The sequence below is a fragment of the Polyodon spathula genome, chromosome 20, assembly GCF_017654505.1.
Source record: "Polyodon spathula isolate WHYD16114869_AA chromosome 20, ASM1765450v1, whole genome shotgun sequence".
Lineage (NCBI taxonomy): Eukaryota > Metazoa > Chordata > Actinopteri > Acipenseriformes > Polyodontidae > Polyodon > Polyodon spathula.
The window spans coordinates 23,423,332-23,448,370 of NC_054553.1; the positions used below are offsets into that span (position 1 = coordinate 23,423,332).

At 35.9% G+C, this 25,039-nt stretch overlaps 2 protein-coding genes across 6 annotated transcripts in view; both read right to left on the reverse strand.

Annotated features, from left to right (window-relative positions):
• Positions 1-69: 69 nt before the first annotated feature.
• On the reverse strand, positions 70-16,467 carry LOC121295417 (transcription factor 20-like). 3 transcript variants are annotated; one of them, XM_041219998.1, is made up of 6 exons: positions 16,223-16,467; positions 11,462-14,108; positions 9,072-9,165; positions 6,840-6,889; positions 4,272-4,344; positions 70-3,893 (listed from the first exon to the last, which is right to left on the reverse strand). In XM_041219998.1, the coding sequence occupies exons 2-5, from the start codon at positions 14,099-14,101 to the stop codon at positions 4,294-4,296; spliced, it is 2,835 nt and encodes a 944-aa protein (XP_041075932.1). In that variant the 5' UTR covers positions 14,102-14,108; positions 16,223-16,467; the 3' UTR covers positions 70-3,893; positions 4,272-4,293. The 3 variants fall into 3 exon arrangements, with proteins under 3 accessions (XP_041075932.1, XP_041075933.1, XP_041075934.1); XM_041219999.1 differs by lacking the exon at positions 16,223-16,467 and adding an exon at positions 16,031-16,207; XM_041220000.1 differs by lacking the exons at positions 70-3,893; positions 4,272-4,344; positions 9,072-9,165.
• Positions 16,468-23,143: 6,676 nt separating this feature from the next.
• LOC121295905 (protein outspread-like) overlaps positions 23,144-25,039 on the reverse strand; it is a 73,413-nt gene continuing 71,517 nt past the window's right edge. For 2 of the 3 annotated variants that reach the window (XM_041221026.1, XM_041221025.1), the window contains exon 24: positions 23,144-24,131. In XM_041221026.1, the coding sequence (XP_041076960.1) occupies positions 24,060-24,131 (72 nt within the window). In that variant the 3' untranslated portion in view covers positions 23,144-24,059. The remainder of the gene's footprint in view (positions 24,132-25,039) is intronic. The other variant, XM_041221027.1, reaches the window with a different exon arrangement.

The following is a 25,039-nucleotide window of genomic DNA, read 5'->3' on the forward strand; positions in this document are numbered from 1 at the left end:
TTTATTTTTTTTTTTTAAATATCTGATTACACTGGTGTTGGGTGAAAAAACTAAACAAAAACAAAAAAATAGTTTCAACAAAAGCACGGAATGGTTATAGAGAACTTACAATGCGTGTTTAAATTCCATGACTGGAAAATATTGTGGATTGAGCCCTGTACTGTAGTCCATTATGCAATAGAACAGGACAACAATTTTTTTTTTTTTTTTTTTTTTTTTTTTTTATATTCTTGCACATGCCGCATTATCCTAAATTTGACCCAGGTCTTACTACCAGTTAAGTCTTAACTAATATGAAGAGATAATAAAAAATGTACTCACTCCTTATTGTAATTACTATGGTTCCTCTTAAATTGACTTCATTCTTGGCATCTATTTTAAGTTAAGGATTCACTGGTCAACAGCTCATAAGATTCTGCTGGTTACTGTAGAAATTATCTTGATTTGGTCGAACACTTCATTTGTAAAGTTAGTGAATTAATTCTACAAAACCAAAATGTTACTTTTAATAAGGCAGTGGACCGTCCACAGTTGAATAGAAATATAGGGTTATTCTTATTCAACAAGCCTTGCTTGTGATTTTTATAAATTAGATATAATTCTAAATGAATCTTAAAAATCATGTATACACACACAATATTCTTTTAAAACAAAATCTAGATTTAAAGAGAGATGCACTTTTTATTATTGAAAACCTTCTCAAAAGGAAACATTTACACGAGTCAATCATCTTTAACAGATTAGGGCGAACATTGCACATACATATGCCATGAAATATCAAATAAAAAATTAACATTAGGAAATAAAATGTACATATACTAATTTTATGCCAAAACAAAATAAAAATCTTTCAATAAACAGCCGACTTATAAAACTGAAAATATGTATTTTATATGGTAAAACAGCTTCACATTTACATTGCCTTAGAATGTAAGTATAGCCTAGGTGCTAAATGTTCCAGTCAGATTTGATTGATGTATAACAGATATGTTATGCCAAAAGCCCTAAGGGAAGGAACCGGATTATAAGCATATGAACTGGGCAAATTCAACAACAAAAAGCACTAATTCTGTAATCCTGGATACCCTTGCTGTCAGTTGCACCCAGGTAAGTCCCCATCTACTATAGGACTGGGTGTATCACATTTAATATTGAAGCTATCAATTCTTAAAAGAATTAATTAAAAAAAAAAAGGTAATTACTGATGTTACTATTTTTCCATCCTTAAATTATTCTTGCTTTGGGGGAAAAAATGTATAGCCAATAAAGTTATCTATTTGGACCATTTTCAGTAATACCAAACCATGTAAAGCAACTGCTATAACACAAGAGGGCCTGATAATTATAACAGTCATTTTATATCATTAACAAAGGCTCTCTCTGCAGTTTTGCATAAAAACAAATGCACTGAAGAGACTATCCCTATTTGAATAATATGACCTGCAGAAACTCAACCCGGTATGCATTAATTTAGTAGACCTCAACAGTTGGCCAACCCGCTGTGTTAGTGTATCTTTATTTATTTATTTGCTGGTATTTTAAATTTTGCCCATTCTATTCTTTATTTTAATTCTGCTTGCAGTAAATGTGCACAGCCACAGCACAGTATGTTGAGAAAATATACCAAAATGTGAAATTGTACTTCTGATAAAAACAAGACAAAAGTGAATTAGATTTGTATGGCTTTTGAGGGATTGTAAAATAATAAATACATTTTTTTTAAAAAATGCTTTAACTTCTCTTTCCAGTGGCTATATATGGTACAACCACTTTCTACCAAAATGCAAATGTGTCCAATCCCTAAACGGACCAATCATTTTCATCCCCAATACTATTCATTCACCTGTCTACAGTATTCATAACAGCCAGCTATGGTAGGTTTTGTGAAGTGTACATCAGTTCATAAGAAAGTTAACCACTATATAATATCAACCCCCAAACGCAAAACATATTTCACCAGGGGGTATGTATACACATTCCTTCAGGTATAAAGACCAGACTACCCTGTTCAGCAATGGTAAATAAATAAAAACATACTACCTTTTCACAATTCAAATTTTAGGCATACATTTTTCAAACCAAAGTCCATCCTGCAGTAAAGGATTACAATCCCTTTGTTTTGTGTGAAAAAAAATACAAAAAAAAACTTTTGTACAACAAACATTTGCAGTGTTAAGCATTACATTTTATAAATGACACACACATTTGTTAATAAAGCTTGTGCCAGATTTTCTCTCCTCTAGAAATTCTAGAACATGTGATTCCTTGTTGTTTGTGATGAAGCAGATTGAAAGAATGTATTTGGAACTGGAAGTATATTAATTAGCACAAATGATAAATATTATAAAGGTTGAAATTCATATTGAGTTTCTTACTCAAGCAGTCATCCGTTACACTTTCATGTAATTAAAGCGATACAGAACATTCTATATTTGGTATAATAAACTCCTGTGTCCATTTCCTTGTGTGGTTTATTTTATATTCAGTACTCTAGAGGAAATGATTCAACAGAACCCCTTCATCAGAGTTCCTTTTTAAAGATGTAAAACTGTTTTAGAAGTTGCTGATAGTGCTGTCTTGGTTAGTTTCGTGGATATACATTGTTTTTTTTTTTTTCAGGCAGTTGGAAGAGTAACAGGCCACACCTGTTAGACCGCCCTGTGTTTAATTTTCTATAGCCTGTCTACAAACAAATTGTGACAATAGGGCTTTATTTTAGTTTTTTAACCAGATTCAAGGCAGCAGATATGAACGTCAAAGCGGTGTGGTATGGTCTACAAGCTCATTAAAGAAATCCTTGCAACAACTTGCTTAAAATAAGAGTCATTGTCTGCATTGATATAGTTTAAGAGTTTGGTTTGCTGAAACTCAATTTGTAGAGCATTCTTCTCAATATTGTTTTTGTGTCATGTTATTTTAATACTTTACTGCATGCTGCAATCTTCCAGGACCCCCTTAGCAATGAGATTTCAATGGGCAAACTTCAATGGTTTTACATTTTGTTTAAACAAAGAATTGAAATGAGCATGTGCCCTGGCTATTGTTACAACACTATGATATTGTTTTCTTTTAAAAATTGAAGATAAAATAGACCGCAGATTAAAGTAAAAATAAATAACATTTATTATTAAACAAAAATGTTCTGCATTACTTTAATGATCACAAGTAATTGACAGATTTTTTTATTATTATTTTTTTTTTTTAAACTGCAACCTGCTGAAACTAATGGGAGACACTGGATTATGAGGGAAGTAACAATTTACCAAATAAACAAAAAAAAAAAAAAAAAGAAAAACGACAGTACGGACTACATGTAGTACCAAGACTCCCACCTTCTCTATAGAAATATCTGACAATGTCTACCCGGTGTATTGTAGCTGCAGTTTCTTTTTAGGGCAGTGCAAAGCTCAGAATACATACTCCAGAAAGTCAGAATTTCATCCAACTAGTATGGGCCGTGTGTGTGGGGGGGGGGGGGGGGGGGGGGGGTATGTAGAAATACATGTGGTCATCAAATGCACTTGAATGACTTAAATTTAATAAATTAGGGAGGGCAAACATCAAGGCTTATTCTAGCATAATTGATTCCCAACTACTGAAAGGATATCCAGTTCTAGTGAGTTATTTACAAGGACCATATCCCCTTCCATAAAAAAATTTTGGCTATCAACCGTGGAGTAAAAAAATTCTCTGAAAGCTAAAGACAATTCATGGGACTGCACTTGGCTCGAGCTGTAGAAGAAAAATTTAAAATTAAGTTTTAGATTATTTCATTCAACAAAACCATCACAAGCAAACCAAAGCACATTCTCCCAGTATAGTTTTTGTCCATTGGTGTGAAGTCGCCAGAGGTGACACCTTGGAAAATCTTTCACTGCAATGGTTGAATACACCTGCAAAAAACAAACAAAAAATCTAAATCAGTAACTACAAACTAAAAATGTATTATCATAATGTGTTTAATTCTGCATGTACATTACATAAATAGCATGAATAAGCAGATGCCCGTGACCTAGATTCTAATACTCTCAAGAGCAAGTTAAATCTTACTCGAGTGTCAGATTGTATAGCTATTTTGTACAGACGGGCAGTTCAAGATTGAAGTGTGCTTGCAGAGCCATAGTGAAGGTTCTCGTGATGCCATACGCGACTGCAGCAATGCCATTCCTGACCATTACAAGCATTTACCAAAATTAAATGCTAAAAATTTGAGTTAGGAAGCATTTGGAAGAAAGTTAAGAAAAACAAAACACATGTGAAACCTTGCATACCTTCTCCCTTTGTTTTTTTCTGTCACCTGCTTTCTAATCTACTGGTTGCAGCAGACCCTTTAAACGATTTGTTCTGTAAAGCAAGCAGCAGACAACAAGGTTTTCCTATTATTTTGGGTGCATATAACTGAAATCCACCCATCCAGTAGCTGACAAAAGTAAAAGGTTTGTTTTTTATTTGTTGCAAAAGATGCATTTTACAGTACAAGTACAGATTTTTCAAACTGGTGCTATACAATAAGTAAGGTATAAACCACAACAGGCTGTGCGGTTCCCATGATATATACCACGCCTTGGTAGAACGCCAGAAGTGGTATATATCATTGAAACCGAATGGCCTGCAGTGGTTTATACCGCTAATAAAACACAGCTACCTGAGATTTCTGGGAATAAAAATAAATAACAAATAATTGAAACACATTTAAATTAAGTCAAAACCAGAAACTTTTATTGTGTATATTTCCGCAGTGTAATAGTCCCAAATTATTTAATTTAATTCACTGTTCGCTTATTAAAAATAAAATTGCACATGTTCGTTTATTGTGAACTTTTGCTTCGAAAGTGCCATCTCACTTTCTAGAGGGCTGAGCACAAACTGGATGATGGGCGGAGTTTCAAATTACAGTAAGGAAGTAAGGAGAGCAGCTGCGATAGAGAATGAAGTTGAATCTTGAAGTGAGTTTGTTAAGCATTTACTATACAGTTTACACATTCTAGTACAGTACTGTGCAAAAGTTTTAGGCAGGTGTGAAAAAATGCTGTAAAGTAAGAATGCTTTCAAAAATAGACATGTTAATAGATTATATTTATCAATTAACTAAATGCAAAGCGAGTGAACAGAAGAAAAATCTAAATCAAATCCATATTTGGTGTGACCACCCTTTGCCTTCAAAACAGCATCAATTCTTCTAGGTACACATGCACAAAGTCAGGGATTTTCTAGGCATATAGTCAGGTGTATGAGTAAACAATTATACCAAACAGGTGCTAATGATCATCAATTCAATACATAGGTTGAAACACAATCATTAACTGAAACAGAAACAGCTGTGTAGGAGGAATAAAACTGGGTGAGGAACAGCCAAACTCAGCTAACAAGTTGCGGTTGCTGAAGACAGTTTACTGTCAAACGTCATACACCATGGTAAGACTGAGCACAGCAACAAGACACAAGGTAGTTATACTGCATCAGCAAGGTCTCTCCCAGGCAGAAATTTCAAGGCAGACAGGGGTTTCCAGATATACTGTCCAAGCTCTTCTGAAGAAGCACAAAGAAACTGGCAGCGTTGAGGACCGTAGACGCAGTGGTCAGCCAAGGAAACTTACAAGTATACCTAGAAGAACTGATGCTGTTTTGAAGGCAAAGGGTGGTCACACCAAATATTGATTTGATGTAGATTTTTCTTCTGTTCACTCACTTTGCATTTTGTTAATTGATAAATATAATCTATTAACATGTCTATTTTTGAAAGCATTCTTACTTTACAGCATTGTTTTACACCTGCCTAAAACTTTTACGCAGTACTGTATGTTTTCATTCTTTTGGATCTCAAAATATGTTTTTGCTATTTGTCGGACACCCTCGCGTCCAAGTCGTGGCAGATTAAGCTGACGATCGAACCAGACTTTACGCATCAATCCGACCGCGGTGTCAGGGCACAGTACCTCCGTTTCCTGCAGATGTTTAAAATCCAGGCCCGTAATTCTGGGAGGCTGTCCTTATCGTTACCTGCTTTTCTAAGTTTTCCTGATTGACATGAATACATTACTACTGGTTTTAAACTCGCTGTCAGCGGAGATGTTAAAACTTATACTTTTAAAATATGTGAGTCCAGCTCAGCGTTATAAAACTGGAGACTGAATACTGGTCCTTAGTTTAACTTCTTTGACTGGCATAAAATTCCCTTATGTTGTTGAGATTTTTTTGGATTTATTTCCATAAAATGAATGTCTATATTTTTTTTCTTCAAGTACAATAATCAGCCCATTCTGTAGTTTGTGTTTTTTCAAACTTTGTTTTCTTCTGTTTCATTTAGCTGTTCCTCAACGACTGTTGTGTCTGTTGTTGCTTTTTTTTCAGATGGACTGCTGTCTTCACTCAGAAAGTTGGTGTTGTACCAGTTATGTGGATTTTCACCCGCAAATATATTAAAGGAAATAAGTGAAATGCCACTCATTTTTGGCAGTGGTTTTGTAACTAATAACAAATAAAATGGCATTTTGTCAAGGAATTTAGAATGTACCGGTGCGTAGTGATTTATTTAGTTTGAAGCGGCTCATTAGTATGCAAGCCATGGTATACGCTAAAAATATATATGCACGGTCATGTGATGCTGTTTAACTAAAGGTGGTTATTTTTTCAAGCTGCGTTATAAATTTAAATATATCATATATGCACTGTATACATGGATAGAAAGAAATACTTTTTCATACCTTAATAATTAGACCCCATACATAATCACCCAGACCCTTATAAATACATTTAAGATTATTTACATTATTAGGATCACAAGACTGCTGCATGTTTCTGTACTGTAAGTTACTGTGACTATATAGAACGACTCCTACCTTGTGCTTGGTACATCTCATTGAAAAGTTGTCTTCACTTAGAACACAATCTGGAAAGACAATGGTAAAGGAATAAGATCATTAAAAACTTCACATGCAGGGCACACAGGTTTCATTTCACTTTATGAAGCAAAAATAGTTCATTCTACAGGGTGATACTGTACAAAGATGCCTCCAGATCTTGAAATTTCAACTTGTGACAAAGACTTTCCAAACCACGGTTCATGAATGTACTTCTCTAGATATACAATTCCGATATCCTTAACTTGTATTAAAAAACATTTTTCAAACAAGTCAAGTACACCACTTATGTTTTACGGTATCCTGTCAATTTGTCACACACTTTTCATCACCAACAACTCATCACCAGCGATTAAGGCCACAATATATCATGAAAACTGTGCTAAAAACAAATAGCTATAATAAATCATAAATAACAGATACAGTACATTTTCACTTACAAATCACATAAATAAAACCTATGATGTACTAACTTTTACTAGTTTGTGACCACCCAACTAACAAACAAGCCAGCAAAACAACAAAAATAACAAGTTTGCTTTTCAAACCTTTATTTTAACACTAGAAGCGCTGAAATTTCAAACTACCTACAATCGCCGCACCGGTCATTTTCACCTGTAGCGTTTTAAACAGCTGTGATATGATAATGTACCCTCCATGATGAATTGTACCTGGTGATGATCTGCTGGTAATGAATTGTTGGTGATAAATTGTTTGTAGCGAATTATTGGTGATAAATTGTCATAATCCCATGTTTTCCATGTTCCTACTGTTGAAAGCTGGTCATGGTGGGTTTTTTTATTTTATTTATTTTTTTAATAATACGGAAAGCCACATTTTATTAAATAAATAAATATAAATAAATCCAAGAACAATGTGGCTTCAAAAACATCTAAAATCCAGTATGAGATTTTGGGGGTCTACACTTGTGCTGTCTTAGTCACTGAAGAAGGTTAAAACTATTTAGCAGTTAGTATGTACGAGTGTATGTAGAACACTATGTAGAAAAGACTATGTCCCCGAATATCATACAATTAATAACTTGTGGTCCTTAGCAAGTTGGTACGCATGTACTTAATACATATGCATGCCTGCTCCCATCGCCGAGGACAGAAAGCTATTTAATGTTAACAAGCACAACTTTGCAAGGTTAGAAGGAAAGGTTCAGGTCAGGCTGGGATCTCTACCAAGCAGGGCAAGGGCCTCACATTCTCAGACACAGTAGTAGCAGACTGGCACTACTGCAAACATTCCACAGCTTGATTTACTACAGAAATGACTTGAGAGCAACGTTAGATCGCAAATGTTTTGTAGACAGCACCATTAGTGGAAAGGTACAGCAAACAATGAGGGAAAAGTTTGCATCCTTAAAATACTGAATAAAAGGATAAAAAGAGCTCACCATATTAACCCAAACTGTATATAAATCTTACAAACTGTAACTCCATTGATATTCAGATAACATTCCCCAAAAATATGACTAGACTACTTCAGTGGAAGTTTTAATTTATATTAGGGTTAAAATCTGATATTTTATGTTTATTAGGAGTATACTGATAAAGACAAGGTAAGGACATCAGGAAGTTAATATCTTTATGATCCAGTATTTTAGTTGCCTTTTACCTACAAGATTAACATGAGGGTTCTGATATAGAAATATTTCAGTGGAACATATTCAGGTTTCATTCGGGTTAATTACATTTAACACTGGTCTGATAAAGCCAGCCAGCCTGTAAAGCTGCATTTTGGTAAAGCAAACAAAGAAAAACAATGTTCTTAGAGTTTCCTTTTTAAAGAAATACCACATTCTGGTACTCTAAAAGAAATATTTGTTTTTGTGGACTCCATGGTCGTGGCAACAAGAAAATATCTACAGTCTAGTAGTGTCTCGAAGTCATTCATGCATTTTGTAAATAGCCATACTATTCGGTAAAATGACCCAACTGGTATAAAAGACACTTTATACCATCACAAGAACTCAAAATATCTAAGTATTAGAAAGAATATTTATGTATTCATAAGCTGTCTCCACGACTTCTTGTTGCCACTCAACAATCTGTATTTTGTCTTTCATCAATATTAACCTTTGACATTTTATTAGGTTTACAATGATTGTAAATCATGTGAAATGAATCTGTTTTGAAAAATCACAAACAAGTATAAGTACTCCCATGATTTAGAAGTGTCAGTGTTTGCTAAATTAGGACTTACCAGACTGAATAGCACAAATATAGTGATATTTATTCGGACACCCTTTGAAATAGCAGCCTAATGTGGCACCAGTTGTACGACAAGTGGAACATACCTAGAATCAAAACAAAAGAATTACATTATTTTCTCTTAACATGGCCCACATGCTGTAGCATGAACTTTATCAGTACTTGTGTTACTGTTTCCCAGCAATATCTGCTGTAGATTATCCCATTACTTGTGTTCTCCATCATTCTTTATGGTTTCTGCTTAGACAATTACCAGGCTTACTAACCAATGTCCTTTTTCAACCAGTGACAATTTTAATTTGATGCTTTTAGAATTGACTACGAGGAATGTAATTGCAGCCCCCTCAGGAAATATGGCAAGTGAGCTATGAAAAAATCTTTATACAAAAATATTTTTGTAAAAAAGGTACAGAAACTACTATCCAACTTCTAGTGATTATTACTAACCCGGGTTAAAAAAAGTATATATATGAAAGAGATCATGTTGAAAAAAAATAATAGTGATGAATAATACCAAAATGTTCCAGAAAGGTACATGGAACAATGCATAGGTCCAAAAGAAAACAAACAAACAAAAAAAAAAACAGTAAGGTGACAGTCACATATTTTAATAAGTGACAGGAAAGCACAACGCTATTGCGTTGTAAAATGTGCCCTTTTCTGTAAAATACCACTGAAGCTGCAAATTTACCATGCACTATTTTAGTAGTTCTGGAAGGAACTGGGGGGAGAAGTTCTTAATACTCTAGAAGCACTTCACCCAGATGGCACCACTTCAGTGTGTTTTCAGTGAATACAATGTCATTTTTATTTTTGTAAGTGCAGAAGTACTGGGGCAGACAGACACAGTAATCCAAGGTATTAGCCAACCAGCACCACCTCTATTTGTGTTGAAGACTGAGGGCGATGCCTACAACTGAGAGTCTAGAAAACCAGGTACCAATCAGAAAGGGCGGGGAGTAAATAACAGATACTGGAACAAGGGTCAGCGAGTTCTGCACTTTCATTTCTGGTTGTGACTGTCATGTCAACGTCAAAGCAGTCACGATTTCATCCAATTTCAAATCAGGAAAATGTCACTGGTTCACGATCCCTCTCACTGACACAGTGTACACAGGATGTATTTGCATGACCAGCCTGGTTACTGATTGTGGTCAAAAAGCAGGAAACAAATATACTGTAAAAACTATATATATATTCTTTATCCTAGCTTTTTGGGTGTGACGTAAACCAACGAGTTAATTCCACCTGTTCAGCCACATTAGTCAATCAGCAGATATCGTGGCTTACATAAACAGCATTTTGAGACAAGTCGGATGCACTTCTAACTGTGCGAGGTCTGTGAAGTATAGATTAATTTGGCTACAAACAGCTGATGCTGTAATGTTGACCAGAAGTGTTCATATAAAAACCTGATGCTCATATGATGTTCACTGCTAAACAATGATTTATAAAACCAAGGATATCTGAATCAAAATTGTAAAACAATCGCGACAATGTTACAATGGATATTTAAAGCAGGTAAAAAGTAATTTGTTTTGTCAAACTGGTCATTTGTGGAGTGCTCAGACCCCAGTTATGTTACCTTTGGTCTTTAAATGAAAAATAATGTGAAACCATGTGAATGGTGACTGTAGACATGTCTTTAGAAGCAGATGTGATGCAATTAAAACAAGTATAGTCATTATCCAGAAGAATCTCCAATAAACAGGAAATAATTGCACGATGTGTCACAATGCAACAAAAGGCTATAGCCTAATATGAAGCTGGTATTTCCAGAAAGCACTTGTTCTCCCTGCCTCAGAAGTGTCTTCACTTTATGGCTTTTCAGAAGCATTTCTCCCAGGCATTACTTATTTATACCAGCTTGGTTAACCAGAGCCCAAATAAACATGGTTGACAAACTATCAGGAATATTAAACTTACAGGTGCCAGTATGATTAAGAAATGATGCCAGCATCGATAACATGTAGAATCAACAAATCCTTATGCATTATTTCATCAAAATTAAGCGAATAGTTTTAGCCAAACTTTAAATAGTTCAGACAATTAGATGCCAGAACCAAGACATACAGGCACAGTCTGTGGAAGGAATACTTGTAACAAATGTCCATGGAAAGTCTAATTAAATTTGGGTAAGCCATTATGAAGACAGTGCGATTAGCCTAACTAATCAAGAATCTAGTCATTTTGATCAAAAGATGTACCTATTTAAATGCCATAATGACATTGACCTTAGAGGTCAAATGGGTGTTGCATTTCATTTTTTCCAATTTTCTAATACAAGGACTGTCCCTTTAACAAAACCTACACTAGAAGCATAAGATGTATGGATGTTTAAGAAGTAAAATTCCCTGTTATTTAAATTAGTGAATTCCTTACCGTTTCTTGTGCAAGCTTTGTTGCCTCTTCTAACCCATGCAGTTTTCCTTTCACAAGGTATACCCCAGCACACCATATCGCACAGTCTTCATGAATCCAATATTCACTTCTGTCCAGCGGGACTACAGGGGGGCTGTACCAATCATCTGCGGTTGGGTCGGTCTTTGGCTTCTTAGGTACAGGACTTCCGGTGCCACTTCCACCACTACTCCACCTTTGTCTCTGCCCAATAAAACAGGCTTCTTCCATTGATGTGCAGCTGGGTTGAGAAGGCCTGCTAGGAGACTCTCCTGCTGTGACAGTCTGACTGTGTTTTTTTTCTTTGACACTGCATGATGAATCAGAATTGCTGTCATTGTCATTGTCTTTCAAAACCTGCACATTTGCATGCGTTTTGCCCAAAGGTTTAAAACCCTCAGGGTAATACGGTCCGTGCAGATCACCCAGATCCATTGCATTGGCAGACATGCCACAAAGACAACAGACTAGATGGCTTCTCCTTTTACTGTCACTGCTCAAACGGCCCAGCAGCAAGCAAGAGGTCATGGGAACTACACCAGGGGAGTAGCTCTGGGTTGCCTGGCTACTGTTTTTCCCTTTAAGCTTGGCCTTTTCTTCCTCTGGGTAGTTGATTATGGTACACATTGAATCTTTTAGCTCTAATCTGACGTAAGGTGAAAACGTATCAATTTTATTGTCTCTTTTCTCCTCTTTGTAGTTGACGTACTTCAATTTGATTTCTGGTTCTTTTGGAGAAAACATTGAGGACAGTCTAGCATTGTGTTTCTTCCTCTTTCTTTTATTCATACAGGGTTTCTTTGTTCCAGTATATTTATTGTTGCCAGGTGAGTCTTTTTGTGGTGATGCACGATTCTGGCACAACTTGGGGGTGGATGCTGGTCTAAGGTTTTTCTTCTCTGGTGGAGATAGGCCAATTAGTGTTTTGTCACAAAGCGTTTTTTCTTTTAAACGTTTAGGCGTACGGATGGCTGCCTCTAGAGATGTACTGCTTTGCACAGATGTAGATGCATCGCTTCTTCTCACATCTACGGTAGAATTTTTGTTTTTTAACCTTTCTTTACCTACTTTATCTGAATCTTCCTTAGAAATAACGGAATCCTTTAAACTACCCTCTTCCTTTTCTGAACTTGATGTCTTCTCAATGCAGTCTTTCACTTCTGAAGATACCAAGGCTTCCCGGCAACTAGCCTCAAGGGCCTGTGTTTTTGAGCCTGCAGATTTACCTCGGGTTCTAGATGGGGTGATGCACTGCACAATTTCCTCTAACCGTATTCCCCTTTTGGAGCGAGGAGGAAGAATTTTCCTTTCAATAGTTTTCTCACCTAGGCCTGCTTTACAGTTTGGCAGAGATTCATCAGAAGGTTTTGACTTGCTGTACTGAGTTATATCAGTCTTTGCATTGCTTTCTCTACTTGTTGGGGAAGGGCTATTGGAAGGTTTCAACATTTCTGTGGAATAATCCAACATATTTGCAGCGGCTGCTGGAACTGATTTGTTGACGTCACATCCTTCTTTTATGTCAGTGTGCTTGCTACAGTGCTCCTGAACTGAATCCCCCCCTTCAACACATACTGCAGTAGCTTCGGCAATAGCAGGAGCCTCACTAGGTTCCCCAGGCTTCAATTTTGTACCGCAAACTGACATTGTATTGGCATCTGCTTCTTGTAAATCATATTTGGAATAGGGATTATTTAGCATCTGCACAACAGACGTGTCTCCAGTTTTGTCTTGTGAGGTAGCAGGGGGTGCTAATGTATCCTCATGCAAAGGACCATTGCATTTTCCATTTTTTGGAATAAAAGATTTGTTGCTACAACTCGAACTGTTCAAGTCCAGCGGTTCTTCAATTCCTGAACACACTAGAAGCATCTGGGACCCAGTTAACTTAGTCTCTTTTTTAAAGTCCTCAGGGGTCCAAGTTGTCTTTTTTATACTACTACATAACCACTTATCAGCCAAACAGTTATCTGTACCATTTTGTATGCGAATGACCTCATTTCTGTCATGGAAGCATTTGGTCTCACTATTAACACCTTCATGCTGTAGGTTAAGTCCTGTCACATTCAACTGACTTGTGGTCTGTTTTCCGTTTGGTCCAAAACATTCTCTCTGATGAATTGACTGTGTACTCGACTGAGCTACCCCAGATGGCTTAATGATATTTTGTACTAAATGATTTTCATGATCCACCTCTTTCTCATACTGTGAAGACACCAACGTGTTACCCTCATAAAGAGGAGACTTGAGAGATAGTTTTTTGTTGACAGCTGGAACACAGAGAGGGGGAAGCTGCTCGTGTAAGGAATGTGGCATAGTCTGATGAGAAGAAAACATATGAGATCGACTCACATAGGACAGTGTGACAGTGGTATTTGAAAAGGCATCATCTGGCTGGATATGATCACTCTGATGAGCTGGGTGGTCAGAGTTGTTTTCCTGGAAGACTCCCTTGTTGTACCAGTTTGGTTTGTTCCTCACATGCAGGGCTTCCATTGAGTTGTTTTTAAGTGGTCCGTCTCTGTGTTTTATTGACAGGTCATAAACAACAGGCATACTGCATTGGGCAAGGTCTTGTTGAGGATGTAAACCATCACACTGATCTTGAGGTGGGGGTTCCATATCAACTCTGAAAACAGCATGGGAAAAAAAAAAAATATTGTATAATATTTAGATGCACTAATCAACTTCAGAAATCTGTGTAACAAGAAATGCCAATACGACCCCCATTGCATAGCAATTTAATTAACTCAGGGCTTTACTGTAACTTAGTTAGGCCCGAGCTTGTGCCAAATTAGGCTTACAGGGAAATTGTAAAGTTTAGTTGTTTAAAACATTAAACATCTTCACAAATAAGATAACTCCATGACACACCTTTCTCACATACTGTTATCTGAAGGTTGCAATATACCTTTGCACTACGGCTGATGAAGTTCATAGTAAAGGTTGAAATGGCTCAAATTGCTATACTTTGGTAGTCTTACTTTCATTCTTGCTACTGTCTCCATCCATAATAAACCCCAACAGAGCTAATAGCATAAACTCATAACTCAAAAAAACCCTCATCAGTTACTAAAACTATGAAAGCAACAAGGTAAAAAAAAACGGTTTTAGTTATAACAATTCCACACATTTTTCACATAGGGCCGCAGTAGAAATTTCAACCAAAAACACAGCAGTGTGGCTCAAACACATTAAAATGGACAACACGGGTTACTTGTGCTCGTACGTCATTAAAAAGGCAGTTTCTCCCTGCTTCAGACACACCAAGTGGGACATAAGATACACTGCTCTTCTGCATTCACGTGACACCCCCCCCCTCCCCTCCCCCCTTTTCTCAATCACACAATGTTCATGTATCAACCACAAACAGAGGAAAGGCATCTCCAGAATTTGTTCCAGGAGTATGGCTGTTGCAAGGGCTTTAAAATTAGACCATATTCCACTATTAATCTGGGTAGGATACCACCTGTGGTTTAGTCTTAAATTAAAAGGTTTTCTTCAAAGTAAAAACTGGTAGAGGTCTGGTGTTTTCTGGTATGTCATGTGTCTTAATAAAATGTAGCCATACAGCAGCAGTAACAAGAATCTAATTTTAAATTTTAGCTTAAGTTGCTTTATATGCAGCCCAACAGGTCACTGGGAAATATGATTTGAGAAATGAATGTACTTAAATATAGGTTATAAACAGCAATTTATTGAGGAATAGTAAAGTCTCACAATAATTTTAAATTACAAAGTGAACAAAGCACACAGCCATGCTCTGGAATAACATGAGGACTAAAGCAAGATTAATGTTATATGTATACGTTTAGAAAAAAAAAAAAAAAAAATAAATGATTGGTCATATTAAGAATGTGTTTTCAAAATATATATCATCATCATCGTCAATAACACTAATGCCATTGGTATTTGTATTACTGACAGTGGGGGAAGGGCCCTGTGCTCTACATACAGATTTCAGTTATATTTTAAATTATTATGGGTTAAATTTTAATATATTACATTGTTTGTCCAGATTGTTCACGGTCATATAGTCCATCTTACCGTACGAAACTGTATCTATCATACGTAGTAACTGTCTGAATGCACCAGTTAACAGAAAACGAGGTAACCAATGACGTACACGACAGTACTACTGTAAACTGGGCTGTCAACATCATTTTTATATTTGACCATTGCGTTTATAATCTTGCAACTATCCAGTTAAATATATTAAAATTACATTTGGTTTTCGTCCAAACTAAATAAAACAAAGTTTTGTAGACAACTGCCCCTACTGTATACAGAGAGTACCGAATAAACAACTCAGTACATCGACAACGCGTTCCAGTTTAGTTTTAGAATTATTTTTTCAACTATGCTTGATCAAATACATTTATACGACGCGTATTTAACAAATTACCATTAGCGTTACAGTAGTCGATCATTAAGAACACACTGTTTCTTTATGTCACGATAAAATGTGTATTTAGAGGCATGTGTATTTCAAAATTATTATAAAATTATTATTGACATGATATAATACATGTTGTCGATTAAAAACTGTACCATTGAGTCGCTTTTATGGGTAGATACGGAAATGAGGGAGCCAAGGCTTTCTTTCTAAAGTAGACAATTGAATGCCTGCCACCCCAGTCTGGTGCTGCTGGCTAGGCCAATGCTTCTTCGCTAGGCCCTGCGTTGTTGAAACAAAAGAAGCAGCTTCTGTTCTGTCAATGTTGTGTGAAATGAGAAACTTACCTAAACGAGGGGGGGGGGCTTTAAAATGCACGACTTACGCAAAAATCAATGGCAGCCCACATCTCGTTAAAGGATCAGTGCCCCTTGCCAGTCCAAGAACTATTACAGCCATTTGTTTACGGAATGACTGCAGTTGACATTATTTTAAAAAAAAAAAAAAAAAAAAAAAAAAAAAAAAAAAAAAAAAAAATAAAGCCGTACTTTCACATGTTAAATGCTACCCAAGCGTGAGCAGCCCTCCAGAAAAATTCAGTCAGCTGTGGTGGTACAGAGGCATCATGGGAGATGTATACAAAAGGGGAGGGGTTGCTGTTGAACAGATACAGCTTTTCATAACGATTTCACAATAGCGAAACTGTTTTAGCATTTATAGTGAAAGATTAATGTGTTTCACAATGATGTGCCTGCGGGTGGTTATGTACACGAATTGTAGTTAAAACTAGCAACACGTGAACCACTAGGTCGAGATGTACCCTATATATATATATATATATATATATATATATATATATATATATATATATATATATATATATATATATATATATATATAATAGTCTAAGCTTTCAGATCTATTTACGGCTCTATAAACAATTCTTTGCCTGTGAGTTAACACAGTAGTATTGGTCAATACGGCAGCGTGCAATAAAACAACACAGGGCCTAGATCTAATGTAACTTTTTGTAGACCTAATGTAAACGTTTTCCTGTTGTATTACTGAAGTAAGTTCTAATGGCAAAACAAAAAAGCTGTAATTATTTTCTAGCCTAGCAAAAAATGTAAATTGTAAAATGTGGAATAAACTACAATTCCCACAATGGTTAGCTGCTAACCACCTCGCACAAGGATTCTGGGAACTTTCTGTTAACCTACTGGTTAAAAAAATTAAATAAAGCATGTATGTATAGATTTTTAAAAATTATTTCAATGACCCCCAAATCTTGTTTTGCGCCTTTACTTTAAGCAATATCTTGTCAACAACCAATGCAACTTTAGCACACGTTCTTGAGCTGATCAGGGTATTTATTGGTTATGATGATCTGCTTTTGCAACAGATCTGGCCTCATGGTGTATGAATGGTGTGTGTGTGTGTGTGTGTGTGTGTGTGTGTGTGTGTATGTATGTATGTATGTATGTATATATATATATATATATATATATATATATATATATATATATATATATATATATGTGTGTGTGTGTGTGTGTGTGTGTGTGTGTATATATATATATATATATATATATATATATATATATATATATATACACACATTTGCAATTGTGTTATTCCACGTACTGTAAATGTAAATATTGTTAGCTGATTGGTTTACCTTTAGAAGGCCATATCTTGGGGACATGTATATCTTGAAACTACGCCCGGTTATGAAGGAGTTGCTGTTCCACATGCTGTGTTGATCTACTTTTACATGATACTTTATTTTGATACAATCAAATGCTTTCACATTATTTGTTCCGAGTTCTGTTGCTCCAATACTGAATTGTATTAATTTTGATATCAAAATCAGGCATTCTCGGAGCCTGTAGAATACTCGTTGCCGGCTCCTTTAATGGCTGGGAGATCTTGGTTAGGAGATGGTTCCAGGCCAGGAACAGAAACGCTTCTGTTTGGTGCTTTCAATAGAATTAACAAGGGGCCTTAAGCCAAGTAACTAGACACTAAAATACACCTAGATAATATTTCTGGCCCTAAACTACAGAGGATTCATATGAAGCAGGAGTTTCTCTGGTTAGCAAATATCAGACTGTAACTGAACATGCACACATGATAGGAGGAAAATATCACCATATGAAGAAATAAAAAATTCAGGACATTTACAATGTAATACTTCACTTAACACTATTTACAAAAAGGAAATGAATCTTCTCATTGCATGACAGTACCTGCTCCCCCAGTCTTGTATCATAAGAGACAGGGTCACCTGTGTTGTAAATAGTAACTTACATGCCATAGCAGGATTACTGTACAATAGCTGGATGGATGATTGGTAATTGTAAGCACAATAGGGTTATAGTATTATAACACTAAATCAGTTTAACAGTTTCTACATTCTAGTATCAGAACCAATCAAAGGCTTCAATGTGTGGGCTGTCGCCTATAGTGCTTTCAGATCATAATGGAATGTCACGCAACCCACTTTCACAGTATTCGCAGAGATTGCTCAAGTATTACAATTTTTGTATAAACTTCCACTTTTTGCAAATATTTGCTATACATTTTGATACTGCACAGAACAAAGGGTTGTGTGTTCAATCACAAGAGGGAAAAACAAATGAACAATTAACACTCAAAAGACTAATAGTATTTGTATTTGCAACATGCTTTTTCTGTTGGTGGAAGCCTAAACTAAAACCTTATCCATACACTTAAAATCAGTTTAAAATCTTCTTTTTTTAACTTTTGTTCTTTCTTTAAAAAAAGCAATATATTAAGCGATAGAACCCTTCTGTAAGTCACGTCCCCTCTGGACCCTATTAGCAGTAACTACACTTAGTTAGAATTTCTTTGAGACTATAGCTTTCACACTCAGAATGTCAATGACAAAGAATTCTAACAGAATATACATAAACTGATTAAACGCTTTTATCAGACTTTTGTCTTTTTAAATTAAAAAAGAAAAGTTTCACATTTTGTTGGCACCTGATGCTTTCAAATTAGACTTTAGAAGAATCTACACAAACTACTTCACCTTGATAAAATTAAAAAAATGCATATAGAATATCAATAAGACTTACAGGAAAAAACAGATTAATCTCAGTTGCATAAATATTCAACCCCTTTGCTACTGCATCCCTAAATCAGCTCAGGTTCAAATGATTTGTTTGAAAGGTCACAACATTAGTGAAATGATTTCAGCCTATGTGTACTCAAAGTGGTTTAACTTGTAGATAATTTCCCTCAGGTATATAAATACTTTCAAGCTACAACTCGCATAATGATCCAACAAAGCAACCTTGAAGACCAAGGAGCTTTTGAAACAAGTCATGGATAACGTGATAGAGAGGCACAGAGCAGGAGAAGGATTCAAGAACATTTCAAAGGTGCTGATTATCCCTCTCAGCACAGTGAAGTCCATCATTAAGAAATGGAAGAAGATAATACATCATACCACACAGACACTACCCAGATCAGGTCGCCCGCCCAAAATTAGCAGCCGGGAGAGCAGGAAACTGGTCATTCTCAAGCCAACCTTGAGAGATCTGCAAAGGTCTGTGTCTGAGATGGGAGTCAGTGTTCACACATCAACATTAAGCTGGTTCCTACACAAAGGTGGCCTGTATGGACAGGTGGCAAGAAAGAAGCCATTACTCAAAAAGTCTAATCTTAAGGCATGTAGATGATACTGCAGATATGTGGGAAAAGGTTTTGTAGTTAGACAAGACAAAAATTGAACTTTTAAATTCTAAATTCTAAATTCCAAACACAAGCCAATTACTGCGTATCACCCAGTCAACACCATCCCAACTGTCAAGCATGGTGGTGGCAGCATGTTATGGGGATGCTTCTCTTCAGCAGGAACTGGGAAGCTTATCATGATAGAGGGCAGAATAGATGGTGCAAAGTACAGGCGAATCCTTGAGGAAAACATGTTTGAGTCAGCAAAGACTCTGAAACTGGGGAGGAAATTCACATTTCAGCAGATAAGGACCTGAAGCACAAAGCCAAAGTCACACTGGAGTGGTTAAACAAGAAGAGAATTCATGTTCTTGAGTGGCCCAGTCAAAGTCCTCACTTGAATCCAATCGAAAATTTATGACGAGACTTGCAGTCCATCGACGATCCCCAACAAAAATATCAGAACTGGAGCAATTTTCCAAGTGAAGAATGGGCAAAAATTTCCCCATCCTACTGTGCAAAGCTAATAGAGACCTATCCAAAAAGACTCACAGCAGTAATTGCTGCAAAAGATGCTTCTACCAAGTACTGACTTAAGGGGCTGAATACTTATGCAACCAATACATTTCATTTTGTACATTTTCTTTGCAAGTTTTGCTGACATTTAACCTCCTCCTCATAAACAGTGTTCAGTTTAACCACTACAGCTTTGAAAAAAAAAAAGTTTATTTGAAAAACTGAGCACATTATTTGTAATTCAACAAAATGTGACATTATTGGTAAGGGGTGAATACTTCTGCAAACCACAGTATATACAGTGCTTATAGTAACTATACACCCCCTTGACCTTTTTTCTCATTTTGTTGTGTCAGTGCCTCAGAGTTTCATGAATTTAAATGAGGATTTTTTTCCACTTATCTACACACCATACTCCACACTGTTAAGTTTTTATTGCGAAAAAATTATATATTAAAAATACAAAACTGAAAAATCATAATTGGATAAGTCTCCACCCCTCTGTGGTAGATTTGACAATATTTGACCATTCTTCTTTACAAAAATATTCAAGCTCTGTCAAGTTCCTTGGGGAGCATTGATGAACAGCAATCTTCAAGTCATGCCACAAATTTTCAATTGGATTTAGGTCGGGGCTCTGACTGGGCCACTCAAGGACATTTACCTTTTTGTTCCTTAGCCACTCCAGTGTAGCTCTGGCTGTGTGCTTTGGGTCGTTGTCATGCTGAAAGGTGAACTTCCGTCCCAGTTTCATTTTTCTTGCAGAGGGCAGCAGGTTTTCCTCAAGGACTTTTTTGTACTTTGCTCCGTTCATTTTCCCTTCTATCCTGACAAGTGCCCCAGTCCCTGTCGAAGAGATACATCCCCATAATATGATGCTGCCACCACCATGCTTCACAGTAGGGATGGTGTTCTTTGGATGATGTGCTATGTTAGGTTAGCGCTAAACATAACGCTTTGCATTTAGGCCAAAAAGTTCCATTTTAGTTTTGTCAAACCACAAAACTTTTTGCCACATGGCTACAGAATCTCCAGTGTTTTTTTTTGCATATTTCAAACGGGATTCAAGGTGGGCTTTCTTGAGTAATGGCTTCCATCTTGCCACCATATTATACAGGCCAGGTTTGTGGAGTGCTATAAAAGGCCATAAAAGCCTGTAGCTCTTGCAAAGTTGCCATTGGTCTCCTTCTTGCTCGGTCATCCAGTTTTGAGGGACAGCCTGATCTTGGTGGTGCCATACACCTTCCACTTCTTAATAATCGTCTTGACCGTGCTCCAAGGGATATTCAAGGCCTTTGATATTTGTTTATACCCATCCCCTAATCTGTGCCTTTCAACAACTTTGTCCCGGAGTTCTTTTGAAGGCACCTTGGTGCTCATGCCTGAGTCTTTGCTTCGAAATGCACTACCTAGCAGAAGGAACCTACAAACTGCTGAATATATCCTGAAATCATGTGAAACACTACAATTTAACACAGGTGGAGGCCACTTAACTTGGTGTGTGATTTTAAAGGCGATTGGTTACACCTGAGCTAATTCAGGATTCTATTACAAGTAGGTGGACACTTATCCAACCAAGCTTTTTTAGTTTTTATTTTTAATTAATTTTCCACTAATTTCTAGAATATTTTTTTTTCACTTAGAAGTTGTGGGGTAGGATGTGTAGATAAATGTAAAAAACAATTTTAATTCCAGGCTGTAAGGCAACAAAAGGTGAAAATATTGACAGGGGTTGTAGACTTTCTCTCTCTCTCTCTCTCTCTCTCTCTCTCTCTCTCTATATATATATATATATATATATATATATATATATATATATATACACACACACATTACAAATCTCATGGAAGTAATGTTTGAATAGAAAACAGTGGTGTTTGACGGCATGACAACTACTTGTTAGTTTTTGTCAGTACTCTTAAGTTTGTATAAGCCAGTCTCATTCCTCCAATATTGGACAGAGTGGGAGGACCAACCATATTATGAGGAGGTGGAGAGTGAAGGAGGTAAGTAAAGGAAATATCCTACTACTATATTTAAATATATTGTGTATATATATATATATATATATATATATATATATATATATATATATATATATATATATACACACACACACACACACACACACACACCACATATATATATATATATATATAGACACGTGTGTGTGTATAAGAAATGTGAATCTATAACATATTGATCTAATTTAACTTCAGTGGTTATACATTGTTCTTCTCACTTAATCAGAATATGTTACCCTAGATTTGTATAATAACTGAATCTTTAACAATAACTAAAAATAATTAGAAACCAGGGGGCCTGCTAATCAGGGTTTTATTGCCAAACAGTGCCTCTGTTGCTGTTTCTAACATTTTGAATCAGATTTATTTACCCTTTTAAATGTTGCTTTCCTTCCAGTGTTGTTTTTTTTTTTTTTTTTTTTTTTTGATATATATTCTCAGAACATTCTAGTTATCTACCATGTGGTAGTGCCCTCAGATGGAGCTTCCTTATTGGTGGATAGATTTCATATGTAACAATAGTACCTGGTTGAGGACTGCGATGGCAGTGAAGACTGATTTACACTTCGCGCCCATTGGAAGACGTACCCAGCTACAGTTGAGAAAAACGACTCTCAGCAATGGTCACATGATTAAAGTGTGAATCAGGCTTTCTAGCACTGGAGTCAAAGCCCTTATCGTAAGGGCTCTATTGCTATTAGGAGATTATTTTAAAATGTTATTTGTTTAAAAAAAAAAAAAAAAAAAAAAATTGAACATTGAAACCTAACTTTGTTCTATGATTTGTCAGGTACCCTTTTGACAAATCTCACATATCAAAACCATGTTTTAATGCTTTTTTTGAGAGTTTATTCGTGAAACCCCTGATAATGTCAATTCTACTTCCTGTCACCATATGTGTTCATTCCCTTTGAAGTGTTATTAAAATGACTTGACTGTACTATCAAACTGCCAGCAGCGCTTTGAAATTGCGTGGGTTCAAGTCTAAAATATTCCAAAGACAAAAAAAACCAAAAACCAACCAGACATGGTGCAAAAATATTTATTGCTAATAAACCTGGAGTCTGTTGGTGTACACTTGTTGCATATTTACAATGACAGAGTACAGGGAAAACAAAATGTGAGACAAAAAAATTAAAAGCATTCAAATAAATACACAGGAAACTGCCACTGACCCGCACTACAAAAATAACCAACTTAAAACCTTTGAACTCCCATGTGGCTGAGCGAACCATTATTACAGAAGAGAAGACAAATATTTCAAAATGGCCCTGTAATCGTATGTATCTAGACATTGCCTTCATTGATCTTTAAAATTAAACATTTTAAAATACTTTGCGAGATGCTAAGGTTGAATCGGAGATAAACAGCCTAACAAACCAGGAAAAGTCAAGCTGGGTTTAGTTGTTAAAAAACAGCCAAGTGTTAAGCTTGTGTAGCGCTATGTAGCTGACAGACAACTCCACTGGCATGTGAATGACTAACGGGGGCTGTTGCATTAAAAGTTGTGCATACCTACCAAACCTACAGGCACAACAGCAAAGGAATGACATTTTCTACTGCGTTATAATGACATACTCAATTATGAACAGCAGTTACCCATCTTGGGGATGTTACACTTTATAAATTCAAACACTCCTCTGGTTATTTACAAGTAGTACATGGAATCTTTCTGTGAGTGAGTTTAAAGGGTAGCTTATACAGTAGTGTTTAGTGTAGCATTTTAGATGCTTCATAAAAAATAAAGAATATTTACACATTAAGACACGCTAGTCACAGTAACTATAGTGCATGGAATGCAATTTCTAGACAGAAAATGAAAACCTAATATTATGTCAAATATAAGATGTGTAGTAACCACTGTAGCGTTCTAAATTATTACATTCTGTGCTAAAATATAGCGCCCTCTAAACATGCAGCAAAGCTTATATACAAAACGGCATTAGAATTCTTTTGTGTCTTTGTTGTCAAACAGGTGAAGTCTCTGCTCAGCAGTCAAGCCTTCCTTGAGACTCTGCAAAGAAAGATAAAGTCATGTTAGTGGAACGCAAACTGCAAGAGGTAACACCGACATGTTTTAAACTTAAATGGAAGCGCTTTGAATAAATATTGTGTAAGGTATACCTTATAAAATCTGTTAAAATCAGACAAAACTACAGCCAAATTATACATTTCAAATCATCTTAAGCACCCTCAATGCGTTGTTCTGCAATTATTTTGGAACACTAACAGGATTCTTCTTTGTCGACTTTCAAAAAACAGGAGTTCATTAAAAAATGGACTAAACGCTTTGAAAATAATGCTCTTAACATCCAATCTGTTTAATATCATGTTTACATGATATACGGTTTATGCTTAGATCATTATTTACCATGCTTGCTAACTACTGCAGCCTAAATGTCCCTTTTACAACCCCTAAGGTCTGATGAGCCTGCAAGTGAATATATTTACTGTGGCAGTGTGGTAGGGTATCTTTAAAGAAATGAACTTGTCTACTGACACATTATTATTTCTGTCTTAATGCCTTCAGGTTTGTTGTTTAGCATGCAATAAATATTAAGATGATATTGTTTAAGTATGGCATTTACTATATATATATATATATATATATATATATATATATATATATATATATATATATAATTTGTAATATTATTACCTAAGCCATGTGTCCTTCATTAAGTTAATATGAAACTTAATGTTTAGCTTATTTTAATAGCTAACCCACCACCACACTAAGTGGGTTTACATAACATTCAACACACAAGAAACAATATGAAAGCGGCCAGGTAAGTAGTGATAGCATGCACAGAACAATAGTAAATACACAGAAGAGGATTTTAGACAGGTAAGGAATAATAAATCAGACATGACTATTTTCAAGACACATTCCTTCAATATTAATTTGTTTTTCCATTTATC

Bases quoted from the DNA above. Each gene is read 5' to 3' on its own strand.
- LOC121295417 (XM_041219998.1), bottom strand. From the start codon at position 14,101: ATGGAACCCCCACCTCAAGATCAGTGTGATGGTTTACATCCTCAACAA. The intron at 6,890-9,071 runs GTAAGTCCTAAT...TTGTCTTTCCAG, and splicing joins TATTTGTGCTATTCAGTCTG to ATTGTGTTCTAAGTGAAGAC. The intron at 4,345-6,839 runs GTAGGAGTCGTT...CTTGCTTTACAG, and splicing joins TGAGATGTACCAAGCACAAG to AACAAATCGTTTAAAGGGTC.